The 19,650-nt window shown below is 50.2% G+C and overlaps 1 protein-coding gene across 3 annotated transcripts in view; it reads left to right on the top strand.

Annotated features, from left to right (window-relative positions):
• UHMK1 (U2AF homology motif kinase 1) overlaps window positions 1-18,729 on the top strand; it is a 37,752-nt gene extending 19,023 nt beyond the window's left edge. Inside the window, exons 6-9 of one of the 3 annotated variants that reach the window (XM_073356226.1) lie at window positions 3,247-3,345; window positions 5,817-5,905; window positions 6,457-6,529; window positions 18,195-18,729. In XM_073356226.1, coding sequence (XP_073212327.1) covers window positions 3,247-3,345; window positions 5,817-5,905; window positions 6,457-6,529; window positions 18,195-18,235 — 302 coding nt within the window. In that variant the 3' untranslated portion in view covers window positions 18,236-18,729. Of the gene's footprint in view, window positions 1-3,246; window positions 3,346-5,816; window positions 5,906-6,456; window positions 15,101-18,194 lie in introns of those variants that run through there. The other 2 variants (XM_073356227.1, XM_073356224.1) reach the window with 2 other exon arrangements.
• The last annotated feature ends 921 nt before the right edge of the window (window positions 18,730-19,650 follow it).

Below are 19,650 nucleotides of genomic sequence, written 5' to 3'. Positions count from 1 at the left end.
CAAAATGGACTGAATTTGGTAGGGCCTTACCCATGGGTATGGTACTGTTTGCTGTGAGCTGTATTGTGGGCTGGCCCCTCCTTAAGACAGGGACTGGGGTTGGAGACACTTAGTAGCTAGCTTCTGAACTAGGTAACAGTGGGTCTCTGGAGAAATGCCATTTCTCTGTCATTTACCTGTAGGAGGAGCTGCTAGTTGGCAGTTCATGGTGCTGGGCTGTTCCATGCAGTCTGTGTCCTCTGTCCAGCAGAAAAAGATGCACCTGTATACCTGTTCTCCATTTCTTTGGTAGCAGGGGTCCTGTCCAGGAGTGAGAGACCATCTGACTTCAGTTCTGTACTTACCTGCGTGTTGCCTCTCAGTTCAGTTGCAGATGTCAGTGACTGGTCCCATAGCAATGAGGGAATGATCACAGCGTCATTCAGCATCTGGCTACTCCAGATCGGCAGTGCTTCCTGCCAAGACAAAGCTCTCTGGGCATGGCTCAGAGTGTTACATGCCTTGTAGCTTCCTGCCACCCATGAAGGAGTCGTCCAGGTCACAAGAGAGAATTCATGGGGTGTGGTGCCACTCAGCCATGTCTGACTCGTTCCAGTGAGTCAGAACCTCGCAAAGATGTTGAGCGTCTGGTTTGAGAGGTTCATAGTCCTGTCTCAGCAAACTCAGAGCTTGTCTACAGGAATATTTTATTTATGGCAAGTTGGGGTGTGACTCTACCCCATACTAGCCTACCGCAGAGTAACTGTCCACATGGACCCTGCTGAAGCACATGAACAGTTTATTAGTGCACTTTGATCTAGTCCACTTTGAAATGGGACTCAATCAAATCATGCTAACGAACTGTTCATGCGAATCAGCAGAGTCCACATGAACATTTAGTCCATGGCAGGCTAGTGTGGGGGTAGATTCACACTCCAGCTTGCTGTGAATTAAATGTTCACATAGACAAGCCCTCTGACCAGTAGTTTATACAGGAGCTCTTCCCCTTCTCCGCTGCATTCGGAGTGACTCTTAAGTGTTTGTTCCTAAATTGATCGGCTCCCTTTGGAAGCAGCCATTGCCTGTTAACTCTTTGTTCCTTCCACTCATGCTCTAGACTGCAGCACCTCCTGACACAGGCCTAGCAAGGTGGTGGTGGTCTGGAGTCATTCTAGGACAGATAGCTGCTTAGCTGGTTAACGTTCTCCTTGACACCTCTACGCATCCATCCTAGAGAGGCTGCCCCCTCCCACTTTAATTGGGAAGGCCCTATGGGTATGTCTTACATGGAATAGGGCCCTTAAAGGCGCTCATCTCCAAGCCTTTCCTGGACCCCAACTAGCTGGGCAGAGTTAGAGCTGAGTGAAAGCTCCAGGGACTGCCTCCTTGCTTTCTTGGCTGCTGTAACCTACAGATCAGGGCCTTGAGGGAAGGTGGGCCAGACTGCCATGGTCTCAATCCACAATCCGCCTTGTGGTCTGTTAGGGAATTTACCCCACCTCATACCTTTGAAGGCATGGGAGGTTCTTGTTGTTTTAGGGTTTGTTAGAGGTCTTGGTTCTCTTTTGACAACAAACCATTCTTTAGGGTCTTGCTATTCTGTGCTGGCCTGCTGTCCTAGCTGGTCACACTGCAGCAAGAGTGCACATGGCAGGATTTCTAGGCATCCCTTGAGCTTCTTGTTCTCCAAAAGTGGGACTCCTTTGGCAACTTGCCTTTAAAGAAGGGAAGCTTACTTTGCTCAGTGAAGAGCTCACACAGGGTTCTCACTCACCTGTCCTTCCACCTCCCCAGAATACACTAAGGCAAAGGGTTGCATTTAAAAAAAACCAGCACTTTTCTTTCACCCTTGATACCATAAATTGTGCAGTTCTCATGCTGTAGTTGTGCACAGCTGGATTTGGAAGGGAGCTCTTACTTCACATGCATTCAGGAACTGACAGCAAGTATTCTTGGGGGAACTGAGGCCATGACATTGAGAATGGAAGGAGCTTGTGCTGATCAAGGGAGTGTGTAGGCCCTCTCCTGCTTGAACATGGTACCCGCGGGTGGGGATTCTGCAGCAATGGAACGTACAGAGAGGTAGAATTACAAGATGAGTAACTGTCCTTTCATGGACGGGGTAGAAGGGCTTTATATCCTGCTATCAAGGCTGAATCCCCACTCTGTCACTCTGAGTGCAGGAAGTGGGGGCCCGCAAGGATTTTAAAAATTAATACTTGTCACTCCAGGCTTGTATTAAACTCAAAATTAGCTGTTGCCCCCAGCTAATCAAACAGCATATGCACAAACCTCTTAGGACACCAAAAATCCAATCCTGTTCTTAAAAAAGGTAAATTTTATTAAAAACAAAAAGAAAGAAAATACATCTGGAACTTAGGCCTTTTGCTAGATCTTAAAAGAAACAATTACAAAAATTAAGTATCCAAAATAGCTTTCTTGGGGGTTCAGCTTAAAGGTTACAAGGAAACAAAAGCATCTGGGGTTAGCACAGAGGAGATCCACAAGCCAAAATAAGAAATAAACCTGACAGTGTTTAACTAAACATTCCCTATCCCAAATTATTTCTTCTAGGTATGGAAGATACTTTTTCATACCTGGTTCAAACCTTACACAGCATTTCTGCTTATAGCATTGCTGCTCTGTGTCCCTGCAGCCCAGAGAACAACAGACAAAGGGAAAGTTTCTTTCCCAAATTTAAAAGTTCTAGCCTTCCCATTGGCTCTTTTGGTCAGGTGCCCACTCCTTTTCTTTTACCTGTGGGCTTGTTAACCCTTTACAGGTAAAGCAAGCAGAGAACAGACCAAAAGGGATTTTACAGCTAACAGGCTAGCTGGGTGTCCATCAAAGGGAGCTACTCCCCCACCCTTCATATATAGCAGGTGTGATACAAGTAACATCTGGTCCAGCTACCTAGGCCATGGGGGCCCTTGTCAATGTCTGAATCCAAGATGAATAGCAATAATTTCAGGCTTGATTCACACTGCTTCTGTGCCTTTAAAATTACTTTCAGCCACTGTCTCTGGACAAACTAACCTTTGGGTCTCAAAGGTTGCACTCAAAGCCTTCCTCTGGAAGGGAGGTTGGTCAATCTGCAGATTGAGGCCAGATGCACATAGCATGGCTACAGGGTGTAATGCATGTATGTGGTGAGGGGAAACAGAACTGTAGCTCCAAAAGTGTAAATACTGATACAGCCTTTCTCCCCTCTCCCTGCTTTCCCATTTAATGCCTTTCCTTCCATGGAACTGGGTGGTGGCAAAGCAGCTCCCCATATTGAAGATCTGGTGATGCTTCCGACTCCTGTGCTAAGGCTGCTCAATGTCTTGAATGACACTTCTCTTCAGAGTGAAGAAGAATATGAAGGTTGGTATCTGTATTACAGACTGCAGTGCAGTAATGTTGTCATACAAATCCACATCCCAGAGTGCTGTCAGGATCAGAGTGGGGTGAGAGTTTAGAGGCATAAGGAAAAGGGAGCTAAGAAACTTGGCTGGGATTTGAAACAGGTACAGGAAGGCTATTCCAGATGGCAGGAGTTGCAAAGAATGCTCTGAGAAGAGACTGGGCCTAGCTGATTAGAGAGGGTGACATGGAGACTGGAGTAAGTTCATGGATGGCTAGAAGGGCAGCTTGAGCACATAATCAATGGGTCAAAGTGGTGCCAGACTCCTGCATGAGCAGAACAGGGCGGAAGGAGGGGGGTTTGCTGAAATGCGTTGTCACGTCATTTAGACATCAGCAAAGATTTAAAATAACCTATTTGTATTGTGAGATATTAGCAATGTTGTGTACAAAGTGCAGACACTCGGAGAAAGCTAGGAGAGCCCCCTCTGGGGGGTAGGGTATGGGATGAGCTCTCCTCACAAAGAGCCTGGCTTGTAGCAGCCAGGTTTCCTCCCTGCTTTAAGTGACATTATAACCCAGTATAGAGCACTCATGGAACTTCTAGCTGTGCGAAACAATCAGTGAGTGCACACACCAGGGAACAGGACTGGGAACACACCAGGGATCCCCATTCCTTTGAGCAAGCAGTGCAGCCACTGGTGTCTAGTCCATGGCACTAGTGCCCCAAGTGTTTCCCCTCTGGGGGACCCAGGCTCTCACCCTTGTCTTAGACAGTGCTTGTTTCTACTGTGATGTAGCAGAGACTTGGTGACTGAAGGACATAGCGCTCTGCTAGACCCTCTAGGTTGTCTGTCTGGAACAGAGACCCCTTTAAATAACAAGGTTTTTCTGCTGATGCTTCTGGGACAAGTAGAATCAGTGGGTGGCCCACTGAGTGCAGGCCATTTCTGGGGGCTGGGAATACTCCAGGTACAAAAGCCCCCTTGCCGTGTATTGGGAACAGAGAGCAATGACCCCTCCCCAGCCTCCATGCTCCTGGGTCTGACACCAGGTTGCCGCTGCCTCCCAGAAGCAGCTTTGTCTAAATGCTCCTGTACTTCTCCTGTGGCAGTCTTCCAATCGCCTCCCTCTCCTGGTGGGCAGGCATGGGGACAGTCAGCACCAGGGGAGGCAGACAGCAGCATGGCCTTTGCCCCTCCCAGGTAGCAGGGCAATGGAGCAGAAAAGTCATTGAGACACCCCAGCTCAATGCACCCCAGCTGCTAGGCAGTTCCCCACCCCCACATTGAGGCTTTCCCTGCAGTGCTTGACTTCTGGTGGGGAAGGTGAAGTTAATGGGGTTCAAGAAGAGCTGGAGGATCATGGGATAAGTACTTTCCTGGGCACCATGATGGGATTGCTGCCTCAATCCCTGAGGGGGCCATTTAAGGATCTGGGGCAAAAATTGGGGATTGGTCCTGCTTTGAGCAGAGGGTTGGACTAGATGACCTCCTGAGGTCCCTTCCAACCCTGATATTCTAGGATCTACTATTCATGCAAGAGTGTAGGGTGCCTCAGGACCACCATGTGCCCAAGTGGGTAGCAGGAGGGAGCTGGAGCTGGACTTCATGCTCCCCGTAGCACCCCAGAGATCCTGTGCTCCCTAGGGCCTCCCTCCCAACACAGTGCAGAGTTCATGGAGAGCACGCTAGCTGAGCAGACTCCCTGGCTCCCCAGCTGGCCTCCCTGTTTGCCACCTGCTTCCCCAGGTTCTCTCCCAGGACTCTTGTTTTTGGTCCCAGACTGGCCTCTTTAAAATCTGTAGGAGCTACTGTGGGCCACATTGAGCACTTGGCTGCTCCTGCGCCTAGTGAGATCTGCAGAAGATCCTATAGATCGGGGGAAGTGGAGTAGGTATGAAGATATGAAGGGTGGGGAGAGCTGGATGGCTGCTCTCTGAAATTCCCTCCTGTAGGCCCAGTGCATCCTTCCAGTATGTGTTCTTAAGGAGCAATGGCAGACGTTCTGTAGGCTAACCCTGATATTGCCCCTTCCTCAAAACTTGCAGCAGAAGTTCTGCCAGTTTCAAACCAGGGGCCAGCAGAGAATTTTTTCACCAAACTGGAGGGTATTTGGGCAAGTCATTTTTATTGAGGTGGCATTTCAGTCCATCATGAGAACTCTCCAGTGCTGGCTTAGTGCTTGGGCAAGTCAGTTCACTATCTGTCCAGCCCCTGGCACGCCTTCTCTCTCCCTGCCAGGATTCTCTCAGTCTTAGCCCGCCAAGCCAGCTCCATCCAGGTTCCAGCTCACTCAAACGTTGGGACAGTCTCTGGTGTACGCAGACAAAGCAGGAGAATTAAGTGTACTGTCAGAAGTGACTGATCCAGACTCAGCCAGGGCTGCCCACATTCCGCATGGTTGGATTGCCCTAGTGTGCCAAGCACAGGCTAGAGTGAGACCACGCACACCCCCACCCCGCCCATACACATGGCTTTCTCTTCCCTCAGATGTGCTGGAAGACATACGAGAGGAGTGTCAGAAATACGGCCCGGTGGTATCCATGCTTGTTCCAAAGGAGAATCCTGGCAAAGGCCAAGTAAGTGTGGAGGGGAAGGGGCTTGATATTTACACTACCAGCCTCACTGTCTGTCATTAATGTTGGATGAGGGCAGTGCTGTGCAACTAGAAGTACCTGGTTCTGTTGTGCAGCAGCATGAATTTGGCAAGGTGGGTCAGTGTTTCCTAGCCTAGGAGATGCCAGACTAGTTTTAGGGGAGGGTTTGGGGTACAGGGCGGAGGATGAGGAAAGTGGGGTGAGAAAGGGGTGTGTTAAGATGTTCAGCACCAGGTAACTATCTCCCAACTCGCTAAATATCTAGTCCAGAGAAATGAGGAATGGTAGGTAGAATCTTAACTGTCCCTCCCTACAGACTCAGGGACTGTGTGACCCCCTCCCCTGCTGTTCTAGTCCCATGGGGTCTGCTGAGGGCACTCTGGAGCTACAGGCGAGGAAAGCAGTTCGTTAGGGATAATTCCTCACTAAGCAGGAGAGGAATAAAGCCAAACTTACCCAATCAATGGGTGATGGATGAAATCCCTGGGGTCTGTGACACAGCGGCAGTGACGGTCTTGTCTCTGTCTTTCCAGGTCTTTGTTGAATATGCAAATGCTGGTGATTCCAAAGCTGCCCAGAAATTGCTCACTGGAAGGACGTTTGATGGCAAGTTTGTTGTGGCTACGTTTTACCCCCTGAGTGCCTATAAGAGAGGGTATCTGTACCAAACATTGCTCTAGCAGCAGCAGCCGCCATCAGGAAGGTCGGCAGCGTCTCTTCCTCATTTCAGTGTGTTCTGCAGTTGAATGTACAAAGAGCTTCCTAGCCCTGCTTTTGAGTAGTTTTGAAAGGAGATCTGCACAGGACAGAACTGGGCTTGTGCCCTCTAGTGCTGCTTTATGCTGTACAAAGGTAGCCCATGTGACTTCAAAATGATCTGTGTTCTGCTTGTTTGGTTACATTAGAGACATGGCTCTTGGCTGCCCTGGACGGCTCTCAAGTGACTGGAGTAAGTAGTGGCATGGCCATCACAGGAGACTCCCTATCTAAGCAATTGAGGTTAAGTCTGGTTCAGACGGTTAAAAATCTTGCTTCAGTGTCTTGACACGAACGACTGACGAATGTTTTGGGGAGGGATCTCTCCATTAAATATTCATCATCGTGGAGTGAGAGCCCCCCCATACACATGCTCTGAGACACCCAGGAGGCCCTCCAGCAAGAGCAGGGAAGACTACACTTTTTTTTCCCCTGTTATCTAAGGTAAAAAGACAAGCAGAAGCCCCTGTATCTCTGGAGGCTTCAGGTCTTTCCACCCCATAAAGTAGTGACCATCTGGTCTCTGGGGTTACCCTGTCACTGACAAATGGCCCAGGGAGACCCATAAAATTTCCTCTGCTCTAGTGTCAGCTGTTGTCTTGTTGGGAAACTGATTGTCGGTGTCAGTGAAGACAAACTGCTGTCTGAGATCAGGGCACCTGCAGCAACGTGAGTTCACTTGTATGGACAGGCTGGGTGAATGTGGAATCCATTAAGCATCTTTGGGGAAAGGACCAGTGTTAGTCCTGACCCCTGTAACACCATGTAATCTAGAGGTTACACATTGCCTGCAGTATGGAGTCATCTATCGCAGCTGACGTCCATTGCTCTTAGTATCGGTGCCAAAGAGTGCATAATGTGGAGGCATTCCCCAGCCAGCAGGATTCTTTAAGGGTGTGCTAGAGTGCACAGCATTCCTTTCAAGAACTCAGCAGGATGTCTATTCTGAAGACTTTAAAGGGGGAGCAAATTTGTACCTGTTGTCGTTTCCTTGTTTGGCTTCTGTTGTAGCATGTGTGTTGTTTTTTTGCTTTAGCCAGTGTTGATCTGTTGGAATTGTGGTAGTAAGCAGGAAGCACTGACACTTTTGGCTCTTCATAGGGTACACAAAGGGCCTGAGACAATCCAAGATCCTTTAGAACAAGGATCCTTGAAATAATCCTACTTGACTGCTAAGGGCCTCCTCCAGGGTGATGCATTCTAGTGCCAGAGGGACTGTGGGGTTAGCAAGCACACTAGTTGAATGCTGTTAGGAAAGAAACAGATTGAATGTGGACCGCGTCACTGCTTCTCTCTCTTAACAGGAAAGCTAGTAGTTTAAACTGCAGTGCTACTGTCCTGTCTGCTGCTGTCTGCCAGGCTGAGCCACAGGGGGAGGACAACAAGAGCTGTCTGCACTGATGATATCATCCTGTTAATTAACACAACATTCCAACACTCTGTATGTGAAGATGGCCCTGTTCAAATCATTGTCAGCTGGCCTGACTTCACACTCATGTTCACACTCTGCTTAGACCCAGACCATCCTGTTTAAATGTGACCCTCCCCAAGGCTGACTAGCTCTGGCTGGGTGAGCTGTGCTGTGATGGGAGGGCTGTGAGGAAGGATGGGGGTATGGACTGGAGAGCACATAGAGGGGTGGCATGGGCTTGGGAAAGGGCATGCATGGGGGGAGGGGGTGATGGGAGCACAGAAAGGGGCCGTGAGGAGGAGACAACAGGGCATGCACAGGTGTGGCAGGAACCCAGGATGGGGGTACCCAGGAGTGCAAAGGGACCATGGGGTGCCTGGCTAGCACAGAGCAGGGGTGGGGAAGATGCAATGTTTTGTCCATGGTACCTTTAAGTGCTCCGTCATCTAGATACCTACCTTGAGATGCATAAAGTGTCCCCATGCTAAACCTCTCCTTGCCCACCCCCAGCCCTGATGGGCACCCAGGCATAGCCACAGCACACCTTGCGGTGGCCTGAAGCAGCTGGCTCTGGAGGGAGCACTGCTTCACCATCCCCATGGAAACGGGCCTTGTTTGGGAAACCCAACACTTCCTTCCTGGGAGAGTGTCAATGGGATCCAGCCACACGCCAGCCCCGATGTCGCAGGGACAGGGAGCTTTCCTTGGGGAGCAGGTCACTGGCGTCTCCTCAGTCTGCCTGACGGAGGGGGCAATTTGGCCCCACAGTCCAGCGAACCTTCCCCCCCCCCCCGCCCCCTTGGGATTTGCTCCCTCTCAGCCAGTCTCCATGTCAGAGAGGCCCCCAAGACTCCCTCAGGTCTGTCCATCTCTCTGGCTGTCAGACCATGCCCCACCCCTTTGGGGCCTTTTCGCCAGCCATTGGCTGCCCCGAGGGCAGTCCACTTGTGTACCCCATGTGGGCTGTGTGCCTGGGGAGACCTTGACAAGCACCACCACTCCCCCCAGCTCTCTAGCAGAAAGCTCCCCGAGGTTGTGCCCCATCATGGGTCTCTCCCTTGCTGGGAAGGAGGCAGTCTCTGTCCCCCAGCTTTGCCCAGCATTCCTTGATTTCCATGTCCCCATTCTGACTGAAATTTGGAACAGGCTGTGCTGGGTCTGTCTCTTCTTCTTCTCCCCCCCCACCCCCCCAATACCCCATTCAGGGCTGACCATACCCTGTCAGAGTTACAGGGTTCAGCCACTCCCCCAGTGCCAGACATGCCTTCGCTCAGTCACTGTCTTGCCCACCTGAACTCTGCCCCCTACAGGATGCAGAAACAGAAGCAAAAGTCAAAATAACAATTTATTAGGACACTGGAATCCCATTTCCTGTCCCAGGGGCCCATCTCCTATGACCTAGAGACTCACCTTGACCTTGGAGTATCTTACAAATTCGGAGGCCCAGCTAAGCCTGTGTGGGATGTAATGAGTAGGTGAAGGATTGTACAGCGGGGTGGGAGACAGCGGCTGCTTCCCAAAACTGGCCATTTCCAGGCCACACAGTGCTGGGGCTTGGGTGCTTTGCTAACTGGATCCCAGCTTCACTCCTTTACAAGGCCCGGTTTTGTTAGGCGCCTGTTCTAAGTAGTAGAGCCAAGCCGTTACTAACCCCTAGAGGGTAGATGGGGCTTCATGGTGGAGCATAGAGGACATTCTTGTTCATTTTGGCTGAGCTAGCTACCAAAGATGCTGGCTGGGTCTTTGTTTAATAGCTTTAATAGATTTGAACCAAATAAACCTGCAAAATGCAAACCACTTTTACAAGCTTTTGTCTTTTGGATGCCCTGGGAAAGCAGGGCCTGAGCCAGTAAGGATCCTAGGAATTTGTTTCTGGATGTTAGTCCTGGCCACACCCCAGTGTGAGCCTTTACATTCTGCTCCCTAACCTCCCTCTGCGACTTCAGCTACATACAAACATTGCTAAAGCAGAACCAACACTGTGTTGGAGGGAAGCCTTCCCAAGCACCCACCGAGTAAGCCCTTGGTCGTCTTTACACATGGCTTTCCTGTTTGCCTTTGAGCCTTGCTGTGGAGCCGTCGGGTTAAAACCAGGTCTCTCGGAAGAGCATGTTGATGGGTGTACCTATGACTGCGGTGGCACTTGAGCATGATTAAAGGCAGCAGGAGTCTGTCTCCTGTACTGATGGATCATAGCAGAGCCAGGCCCCCATTATAAGCAAATGCATTAGCTCTCCTGTTCATTGACTGATCCCTGGCAACTCTCACTTTCTCTGGTTTCCAAACAGGCTGTGCACACAGGCCACGTCTACACTACAGACCTTACAGCTGCACTGCTGTACTGCTGCAGCTGCACTGTAAGGCCTCCTGTGTACCTGCTCTATGCCCGCAGGAGAGAGCTCTCCCGTCAACATAATTAAACCAGCCCCAATGAGTGGCAGTAGGTAAGTCGGCAGGAGCGCGTCCACACCGGCGCTTCCGTCAGTGTAACTTATGTCGGTCAAGGTGCTGTTTTTTCACACCCCTGATGGACAGAAGTGCTAGTGTAGACATAGCCAAAGAACGCTGCTGCCAAAGCACTTTTCAGCTGAGCTTTTTGCTCAGAGCTGGGGTCCGTGTAGACACAGCTCTCTTGGCAGCCAAGCCATTCCATTCCTACCAGTGTCTCTGGCCTGCTCTCACCCTGGTTATATGCCGTGCAGAACCCCAGCTTGCTGGGCACAGTCTGTATCTCCTTGGAGCTGAACATGGCTCTAGGGATGAAAGAGAACATTTAGCACGATTACAGCCTTGTAAAACATCAGGGAAACTTACCACACTGCCCTTATCACAAATACCATCAGCCCCCTCCTGGTCTTCTATCTCTATATCGTTCACTCACTGCTACTAACTCCACACTTGCTCAGACGCACTCCACCACACTCCCCTCCCCTTTGCCCCAGGTTCCCCTTGGCCGCCCCCCCCCGCCCCCCAAGACAAAGCAGTTCTCTCCCTGGCCCCACCAAATCACCCGCCTCTGTGTCTTCAGAGCTCAGCGGCCACCATAGCCTACTGGGACTCAAGGTTTCCCCGCTGGCAGGAGTCTCCTGTCTCCTCATCCCTGCTCTGCTTCCTCTGGCATGGTGGATTCAGTGTCATGTACCTACAGTAACTCTCCTTGCCTGGGCCTAGGGAGGGGGCGCCAGCTAGGAGGAGTCTGGGGTGGGTAGTAAGGGCTTGCCATGACTCCTCCATTGACTAGTGCTGAGACAAGAGATGGAGCTCCCCCTAAAGGCCCTGTTTCGTAACAGCAGCCGCTGCACTATTCACACTTCATTCTCATTTAAGGTTTTCCCTCCAACCAGCAGGACTAGAAAAATACTCTAAAATGAAAACGTAGTTTCTGCTGCATTGGCCATGCTCAGACTGGGCAAGTGGGATTCAGCCAGACGGGACTATCATGTGCTACGTGCGTACATCAATCAATGTTACAATGCTGTGTGGCCACTTCAAGGAGAGCTGATTGCTGAGTCAGGTACTTCAAGCTCTCCAAAGAAGAAACCAGGACTTGATTCTGGAGATCTTGGATGCTCTTCGTTGATCTCCAGTGCCTCAAGTCTCTGCCCTGTGAGCTGTCATGTTCTCATCCCAGCCCTTTGCAGCCTATTGTTCTGCTCTGGCGTGTGTAGTTCTGTGCCTGAAAGTATCGTGTGCAGACATCACAGCTTCAGTCCTAACCTCTGGGAATTCTGGGACCACGTAGAGCAGGTGTACTGGGAAATTGTTGATCCTCTATCTGTGCCATGTTTGTTAGATCCTGCTGGCCATCAGACATTCAGTGGCGGCTCAGACTCTGAAGTTCCCATATTATATACCATGTTCGTGCTCTAGAGGGCTTTGTAGTGCCCATAACCTTCAGCTAAGACTGTTCTCCACCAAGAACCTCTCGCAACTTCACTGATTGCTCTCAGGGTGGTGAATGTGGAGTAGAAGATATTTATTCACGAATAGCCATACGTAAAATGCATTCCACTAATGTAGTTTAACATGGGCATGATGGGCCTAGGTATAGGTATAAAGCTGGCTAATAGCCATGGCACACAGTCTTTAGGGACTTATGGTCAATTAGACGTGACCTTTGGGATAGTGCAATACTGCGTCAGCAAAGAGAAAAGAATGGAGCATCAGCTCATGCGCTGCCAATGTGCTGAGGAAAGATGTCAGCCATAGATGCAATGCTGTGCTTGTAGCACAATACTGTTGGAATATGTAGGAGACTTCCAGGGGTTCAGTGAAATGGGGAGAAAATCAGGGCAGCAGATAGAGTTCACTTTCCATGGTTGTGCTGAGACAGTCAACAAAGGAGTGTTTGGGGCAGAGGGATACGTGCACGGAGAGGGAGTGGAGTGAAATGCTGTCACCGGTTTGTACAAGGGAGATTGGGTCGGCAGAGGGAAGCTCTCAGCCGGGGCAACAGTCTCCTGGCCAGTCAGGACAATGGGCATCACCCAGCTCCTGCTGCGGTTTGTACAAGAGTTGTCTGGACTAGAGCAGAACAATGGCCGAACCCCCCCACCCCTCCCAATCTCTGCAGCACGTGATGCTTCAGGCAGGATTTTCACATGTCACTGGTGGGGTTTGTATTGCTGGGGTAGTGGGGAAAGGATACCAGGTGACCTTTGAATGAAGCTCTGATTTATTCTTTGAGGTCCTTTGAATGGAGTCTGACCTGCGTGAGGGGCAGGGAGACTTCACCAGCAATGAAGTGCACTTTGGATGGATTTCTGACAGTGTTTGCACTAAAATGGGCCTGGCGCTGGCATGCAGCGCACTTCTGTAATACTATCACTGGGTTGGTGTTTGCTTTGCCTGCTAGAGACTGGAACAAGTGGAGACCATTGCTCTTATTACGCTAAACTAGCTAACTAACAAAATACCTGTGCTTTCTTAACCACTCTGTCCTCTAGGCTACCTTGTCCATAATGCGGGACTTAGTGTACAGAGCAATGTGACTGGTAACTGTGAAGCAGCAAGGCACAAGCTGTGGGCAGTAAACAGTGTCTTGGAAAAAATCTGCCTAAGTGTAACTGTAAGTAGAGGTGTGTCTACTTTAACAGCTCATTGCTTGTGGGGTTCAGTGCAGCTGTGTTAGGGGAGAGGCAGAAACTGGTGTTCCCTAACCTGTCCTCATATTGATGAGGGACAAGGATGGGGAGGTAATATTTTATGGGACCAACTTCTGCTGCTGAGACACAAGCTTCGGAGCTACTCAGAGCATATCTGAAAAGCCCTGTGCAGCTCTAAACCTGTCTCTCACCAAGTGGAGATGGTCTAATAAAAGAGATTCCCTCCCCCACCTCCTCTCTCTCAGATCCTGGGACCAACAAGGCCACAAGCCTGCAAACAACAGAAATATTGGTTCCATGTCTTTTTTCTTTTTTTTTTTTTTTTAAACTGCTGGGCCAGTGGAAATCCCTCCCCAGAATATTTTGGGGCCCTGTCTAGTTAGTATTGAAGTATGACTCTAGCCTTGAAATGATGAATGTGCTCCTAGCTTAGGCTATGCCTACACTTAAACCACGTCAGCAGCACCGCTGCAGCTCTAGAGCAGTTTAAGAGCAGACCCTTACTACAGTGATGGGGGTGGCTCTCCCATCGAGGTGAGTACTCCACCTCCCTGGGAGGTGATAGAAGAACTAGTGAGCTGAATACTTTTCCTCTTTGTGCAGCAACAGAATTGACTCTGCTCTTGTCCCTAGCACCTCTGCCAATCCATTGGAGGTTGTAGCATTGCTCGTGTAGAACTGAGACCCTGGTTTGGCCTACAGAGCCATTGTCACGGTGCTGAAGCAGGAGAGGGAAGGAGCCCATCTTGGCTCTGAACCCAGGCACGATTTATAGGGTTACCTGTTGGAACACTTTCCTTGTAAACTGTTTCCATAGGGAAATCAAGGCAATGGTGTGGGACCAGCAGTATCACTGAGTCCTGGTTAAGAAGAGAACTTGAGGGAATGTGCAGTGTGCTCTTGTCTGTGTAGATTTCCTTGGGATCATACAACAGGAGTGTTTGAAACCATCTGCTCCCTCCCAAGTGTGCGTTGACATTAAAATGTTTGGATGTAACTGTTTCTTGGCCTCGTCCAAATCTGGCAACCTAATCAGGCAAAAAATGTCAAACCTGAGCTGAAGGCAAGCCTCTTCTGTACGTGATATGAGAGCACGGCCCTGGTTTTGCTCTGATTTTCTCACATTGCTTCCGCCCATGCATGGTGTTCAAAAATATTTGAGAGCCAGGGGTGCTCCCCTCTCTGGGGTCACATCGCGTTCTGTGAGCTTGTGCCATCTCCAGTGACCAGCAGGCTCCTGGAATGGAAGTCTGCTACCTGTGCTCAGGCAGTCCAACTGCTGATACAGCAACTGGAGAGAGATGATGAACCAAAGCCAATGGGAGGGAACCTGCTTGTGCTGTACAATCCTCAACTACACCGCAATGTGCCACAGCTCATGCTGGAAAGATCCATTAGGTCCAGCTTGGTTTCTGGCTGATGTTCCTAAAGAAGGGGAACCTGCCTTAGCTCTCCATTATGTGGTACTGACTAATGACCCCCTGATTACTCCTGTGCCAGACTGTGACCTAGAGGCTACTCCACTGACACCCCAAGGTAGCTGTATAGCAGCACTCAGAGATGCAAACACTCTGCAGCCTGTTTGTCAGGAGATGCAAAGGCTGTGATTCTGGTTGAAGAGCAGTGTAGCTATTCGCTGCCGGTTACTCCTCAAACCAAACACAAGCCCGAGCTGGTTTAATTTTGCTCCGCACTAGCCTCCATCCACTCTTCATGGGAGCACTACATCTACTGTGATAGTCTCTTAGCCTGTTCCTTATCTTTCCTTTTTGCTGTAATCTGGTCTGTAAACACATGCCTTTGTTCAGATTAGATCTAAACTGATGTATCTCGTTATGCACTTTTGCTGAGCTGATGTGTGCTTGATAAAGGTGATTTAAAAAAATAAAGCTTCACTACAAAGAAGTTAATTCATTCAGTCTTTCTGAAACCAAGCATTGTTGAAATACCATGTTATGGGCTCTCTGATTGGCTAGCTTCGGAGGTTCCCTGCCTAGTGTGCTGGCTTTTTGCAAATCCCCTTCTTAGGCTCCTCTCTTCCCCCCCATTCCTTGTACAGGGCGTCTAGATGCCAAACTCAGGCTGTGAGGATCCCAGTGTGTTCCTGTGACTTTTGTAGGCACCTATATAGTTAGTCATTGCAAAGCAGTCACAACACCTCAGTCCCTTTAGGGAGCCAGGCCTGCCTTTTCAAACTTCAGCTTTAACTCTGCCCTGTAGTGGTGGGGGAAGGGCAGTGAGGAGAGAAAAGCTGCTGGCTCTAAAACTCAGGGCAGGTCTATACTACAGTGGGGATCACACTCTGAGATCGATCCACTGGCGCTTGATTTAGCAGGTCTAGTAACACCCACCAAATTGACTGCAGATTGCTCTCCAGTCGACCCTCTGTACTCTACCCCTGACAGAAGAGTAAGGTAAATTGACAGGAGATTTTCTCCCATCGACACCCCCCACCCATGATGTAGGCCCCGCAGTAACTAGACCTAAGGTACATCGACTCCAGCTACGTTATTTACATACCTGGAGTTGCGTAGAGTAGGTCAACTTACTGTGGTAGTGTAGACATAACCTCAGTGTGATCTAATCTGGGACCCCATATGCTAAATACCTTCGTCCTAGTCATTCATATGGCTGTAATGGGAAGTCACTGCAGAGCAGAGCTAAAGTTGTTTGGCTACCCTGACTGTGCAGTTCTAGACCTTGACATGTTTGGATTTAGGTTGTACCTCAGCTCTCAATTTCCTGTATTTGTAGTCCTTGTTCTTGGGTTAATTACATTAGTTATATTTTACCCTAACATTTCTAATGACGCATGCTTTCAGTCATACCTCCATCTGAACGTGGTGTGTCAAGGAATATCCTAGTACAAGGAGGGAGAGTACCCTCTCCACTAACAGCAGTGGCTTTGCTGAACACACCTGAAACACAGTGGGCATGTCTGTGCAGACCACTACAGTCACTGGGCAATAGGAAATGCTGCCCTAACAGCTGTATTTCCTCCCCCTCTTCTAAAACAAAGCACCATTACACGGTTCAGTCACTGAACAAAGAAACTGAAGGGGGAAGAGGAGGGATTGATGCCTTGAGTTTCAGCTGTAGGGATTAAATCAGCGTGCTGTAAACATGAAGCAGGCCCTTGGGGTGGTACATGCACCTGAGACCAGAATAAAGTGCACAGCAAAGGGAAGCTTCAGCTGAGAAGTCAGCTTGTAAGCTTTGTATGATTTTTTTTTTCTGTCGCATGGTTGATTTGTGCTTTGTCCTTGTCTTTTGGCTCCTTAACTCGCAACTGTCCCTGCGTACTAGGACAGCCCAAGAAGTGGTGTTGTGAGTGGGTCACTCAAAGAGCAGCACTGTACTAGGTGTGTGGTCTCACTGTGGGTAAATTCCTCTTCTTGCCTGAGGAAAGCCAGATTCTGCAGGGTGGGTGGGTCAGGTCACAGAGGGGCCTTTTGCTTTCTGGCCACTTGGTAACTAATATTACTGCTGTTCTGCACAGGGCACTGCCCTACCACTGAGGAAGCAGAACGTTCGGAATATCTGCAGCAGAACGTCAGTGCTGGGACAGCGAAAGGAATCATCCAAGCATGGGCGTGTTTGGCAGGCTCAGATGGGCAGCCCAGGCAGCAGCCCTCAGGCAGGCAGGTGCTTGCTGACCTTGGGGAAAGGTTGCCCAGTTTGCTGGAGAAGCAGCAGTACTGGAGAGCTTTCTCCTTACGGCCAGAGCTCAGGCAGCAAATCCCACAACTGGAAATTGCCGCAAGGCAGAGCCACAGCAGTAACTGGCCGTTCCCACCCCCTGTGGGCCCAGGGTGCACTTTAATTCCAACGTGTGGGGGGGAGTCAGCACCATGCCAGTGTCGGAGCACTCCTGGCTCTGCCCTGCATGCTCTCAGCCCTGCTCCTGCGGGCCCAGCTGAGTCTGCCCAGCCACATTATCCTCCTGCGTCACCAATAGGATCGTTCACTGACCAATGCGAGGCCCCGACGGCAGGGGCCTGGGTGTGTCCCCAGCTGGAACTGGAGGCAGTTTGCCTGCAGAGACAGTATTACAGTATTTGAGGAGGGAGAACCAAGCTTGACTGTTTCCAGGTAAATTGACATTTGGCCTGGCCCCAGTCCTGAGCAACTGGGCCTCCTCTGCCCTTTTCCCCAGCACCAGTGAGCCAGTGGCTCCCCTCCCTCACAACCCAAATGGCTCTGGTGCCCCTGCCCAGAGTTGTCCCACAGGGTTCTTTTGGCTCTGCCCTAGAGAAAAGCTCCAGCTCAGTCCCCTCCTCCCAGCAGCTGGGCTCTGGCTGGCTGGAAGACAACAGTTTAGAGAAAGGCTCGGCCTGCCTCAGCCCACATAGTCAGTGGGGCACATCTCCTGCCTTGCAGGCATGATCCTTGGAGCAATCAGTAGGGACGGGTAGAGCAGCAGCAATAGGGAATGAGAGCACTTGTTCATGCTCCTGCCGGGGGCAGCTGGTGGGTGCTTTGGGGAGGTGAGCGTGAGCAGGTCCCTCACGCCCATCCTGAGCAACAGGTCGCATAGCAGCACCAGCAGCCAAGGTGTCTCATCAGCATGCCCAGAACCAGCATAGGGGCATCAAGGAGGGAGGAGGCCTCTGGTGTAGTGGTGCTGAGAGACTGGAGGTAGGGGGTGGGCCCCAGCCCAAAGGGGACAGCATGTTGACTGTGCTGTGTGCATGGAGCGCAGCCTGTGACTCGGCCAGACCCTCTGCACCTGTGAAGCAAAGACTGCCCTTCTCTCCCTGCTGTTTAGTGCCATTTGTGGAGCTGAGCGAGACCTCCTTCCCTAGACCCTCCTTTCTCCCCCTGCCTGCCACTCTGCACGCAGTTGGGGAGCATCAGGCAAACCAACATGATTCACTCTGACCCCTGGGAGAAATGGAACAATGAACAGATGTGGGTGTGATGGATTTTGTCACAGAGACCCTCTTGGGACTGTCGCCGGATGTGCTGCAACTAGCTCTGAGCCTGTTTTCTTTGCCAGCTTGGGACTCCAGAACCGTCTTGGTGAGCCAGACACACTAGCCTGCTTCAACACAGACCCGGGATCTGAACCACTCCCCCAAAGCTGCCGACTTAACTGAAACCAGCTCAGCAAGTGCTCCTGTCTCCAGCACCCAGACACCCGGCTCCCAATGGGATCCAAACCCCAAACAAATCGATTTTACTCTATCTGAAGCTTATACAGGGTAAACTCATACATTTTCCACCCTCTATAACACTGATAGAGAGATATGCACAGCTGTTTGCTCCCCAGATATTAATCACTTACTCTGGGTTAATTAATAAACGAACGTGATTTTATTAAGTATAAAATGTAGGATTTAAGTGGTTTCAAGTAATAACAGACAGAACAAAGTAAGTTACCAAGCAAAATAAAACGAAACACACAAGTCTAAGCCTAATACATTTAAGAAACTGAATACAAGTAAATCTCACCCTCAGAGATGTTCCAATAAGCTGCTTTCACAGACTAGACGTCTTCTTAGTCTGGGCCCAATCCTTTCACCTGGTACAGTTCTTGTTAGTTCCAGCTCAGGTGGTAACTAGGGGTTTTTCATGCCTGGCCACCTCCTTTGTTCTCTTCCACCCCCTTTTATAGCTTTGGCACAAGGCGGGAATCTTCTGTCTCTCTGGATCCCCACCCCTCCTTCTAAATGGAAAAGCACCAGGTTTAAGATGGATTCCAGTTCAGGTGACGTGATCACATGTCACTGTAAGCCCTCCTTCTTCATTACCTAGGAGCTAGAAAACAGGTACACAGGAGGGCTTTCCGGTAAGCAAATCCATTCACAGTTCATTGGTTCTGAAGCCCCCTTAATGGCTTCCACTTAACATGTTTACATCAGTAACACAAGTGTATATCTTATTCCCCTAACTCCAGACATAGAAATAATACATGCAAACAAATAGGATGAACAGACTCGTAGATCATAAGCTTTGTAATTATATCTTACAAGAGACCTTTTGCATGAAGCATATTCCAGTTACATCATGTTCACACTTATAAACATATTTCCATAAAACATGGAGTGCAATGTCACAGTGGGGGCAGGATGAGAAACCCACCCTGGAGACTCGGAGAAAACAAAGGAAGATTCAGGAGCTCTGAGTGAGGGCAGAGAGGAAGCAGCTTGGAGAACCGGCCGCTGGCGAAGGGGACCCAGCCTGGACCTGATAGGAGATGAGACCATGTCACCGCCCCACCACCCTGCGCTCATACCACACACTAGCACCAGGGCAGAGTACAGACAGGTTGGACTGACCCAGTGCGGGAGGGATCGCACTGGTGCAGGGCAGAGTCTGTGTGTGTCTAGCGAGGCATGGGGGGTGGGGGCTGCTTTGCTGCATGCTGTGCTGGGGCAAGGGAGACTGTAGCCCCTGCCAGAGATCCTGGGTCTGATGAGGGAGGTGCTTGTCCCTGTGTTAATGCTGACCCC

The sequence above is a fragment of the Lepidochelys kempii genome, chromosome 8 (assembly GCF_965140265.1).
Source record: "Lepidochelys kempii isolate rLepKem1 chromosome 8, rLepKem1.hap2, whole genome shotgun sequence".
In the NCBI taxonomy this organism is placed as follows: domain Eukaryota; kingdom Metazoa; phylum Chordata; order Testudines; family Cheloniidae; genus Lepidochelys; species Lepidochelys kempii.
The sequence above is the reverse complement of the archived record's forward strand: the minus strand, read 5'-3'. Positions and strand labels throughout refer to the sequence as shown.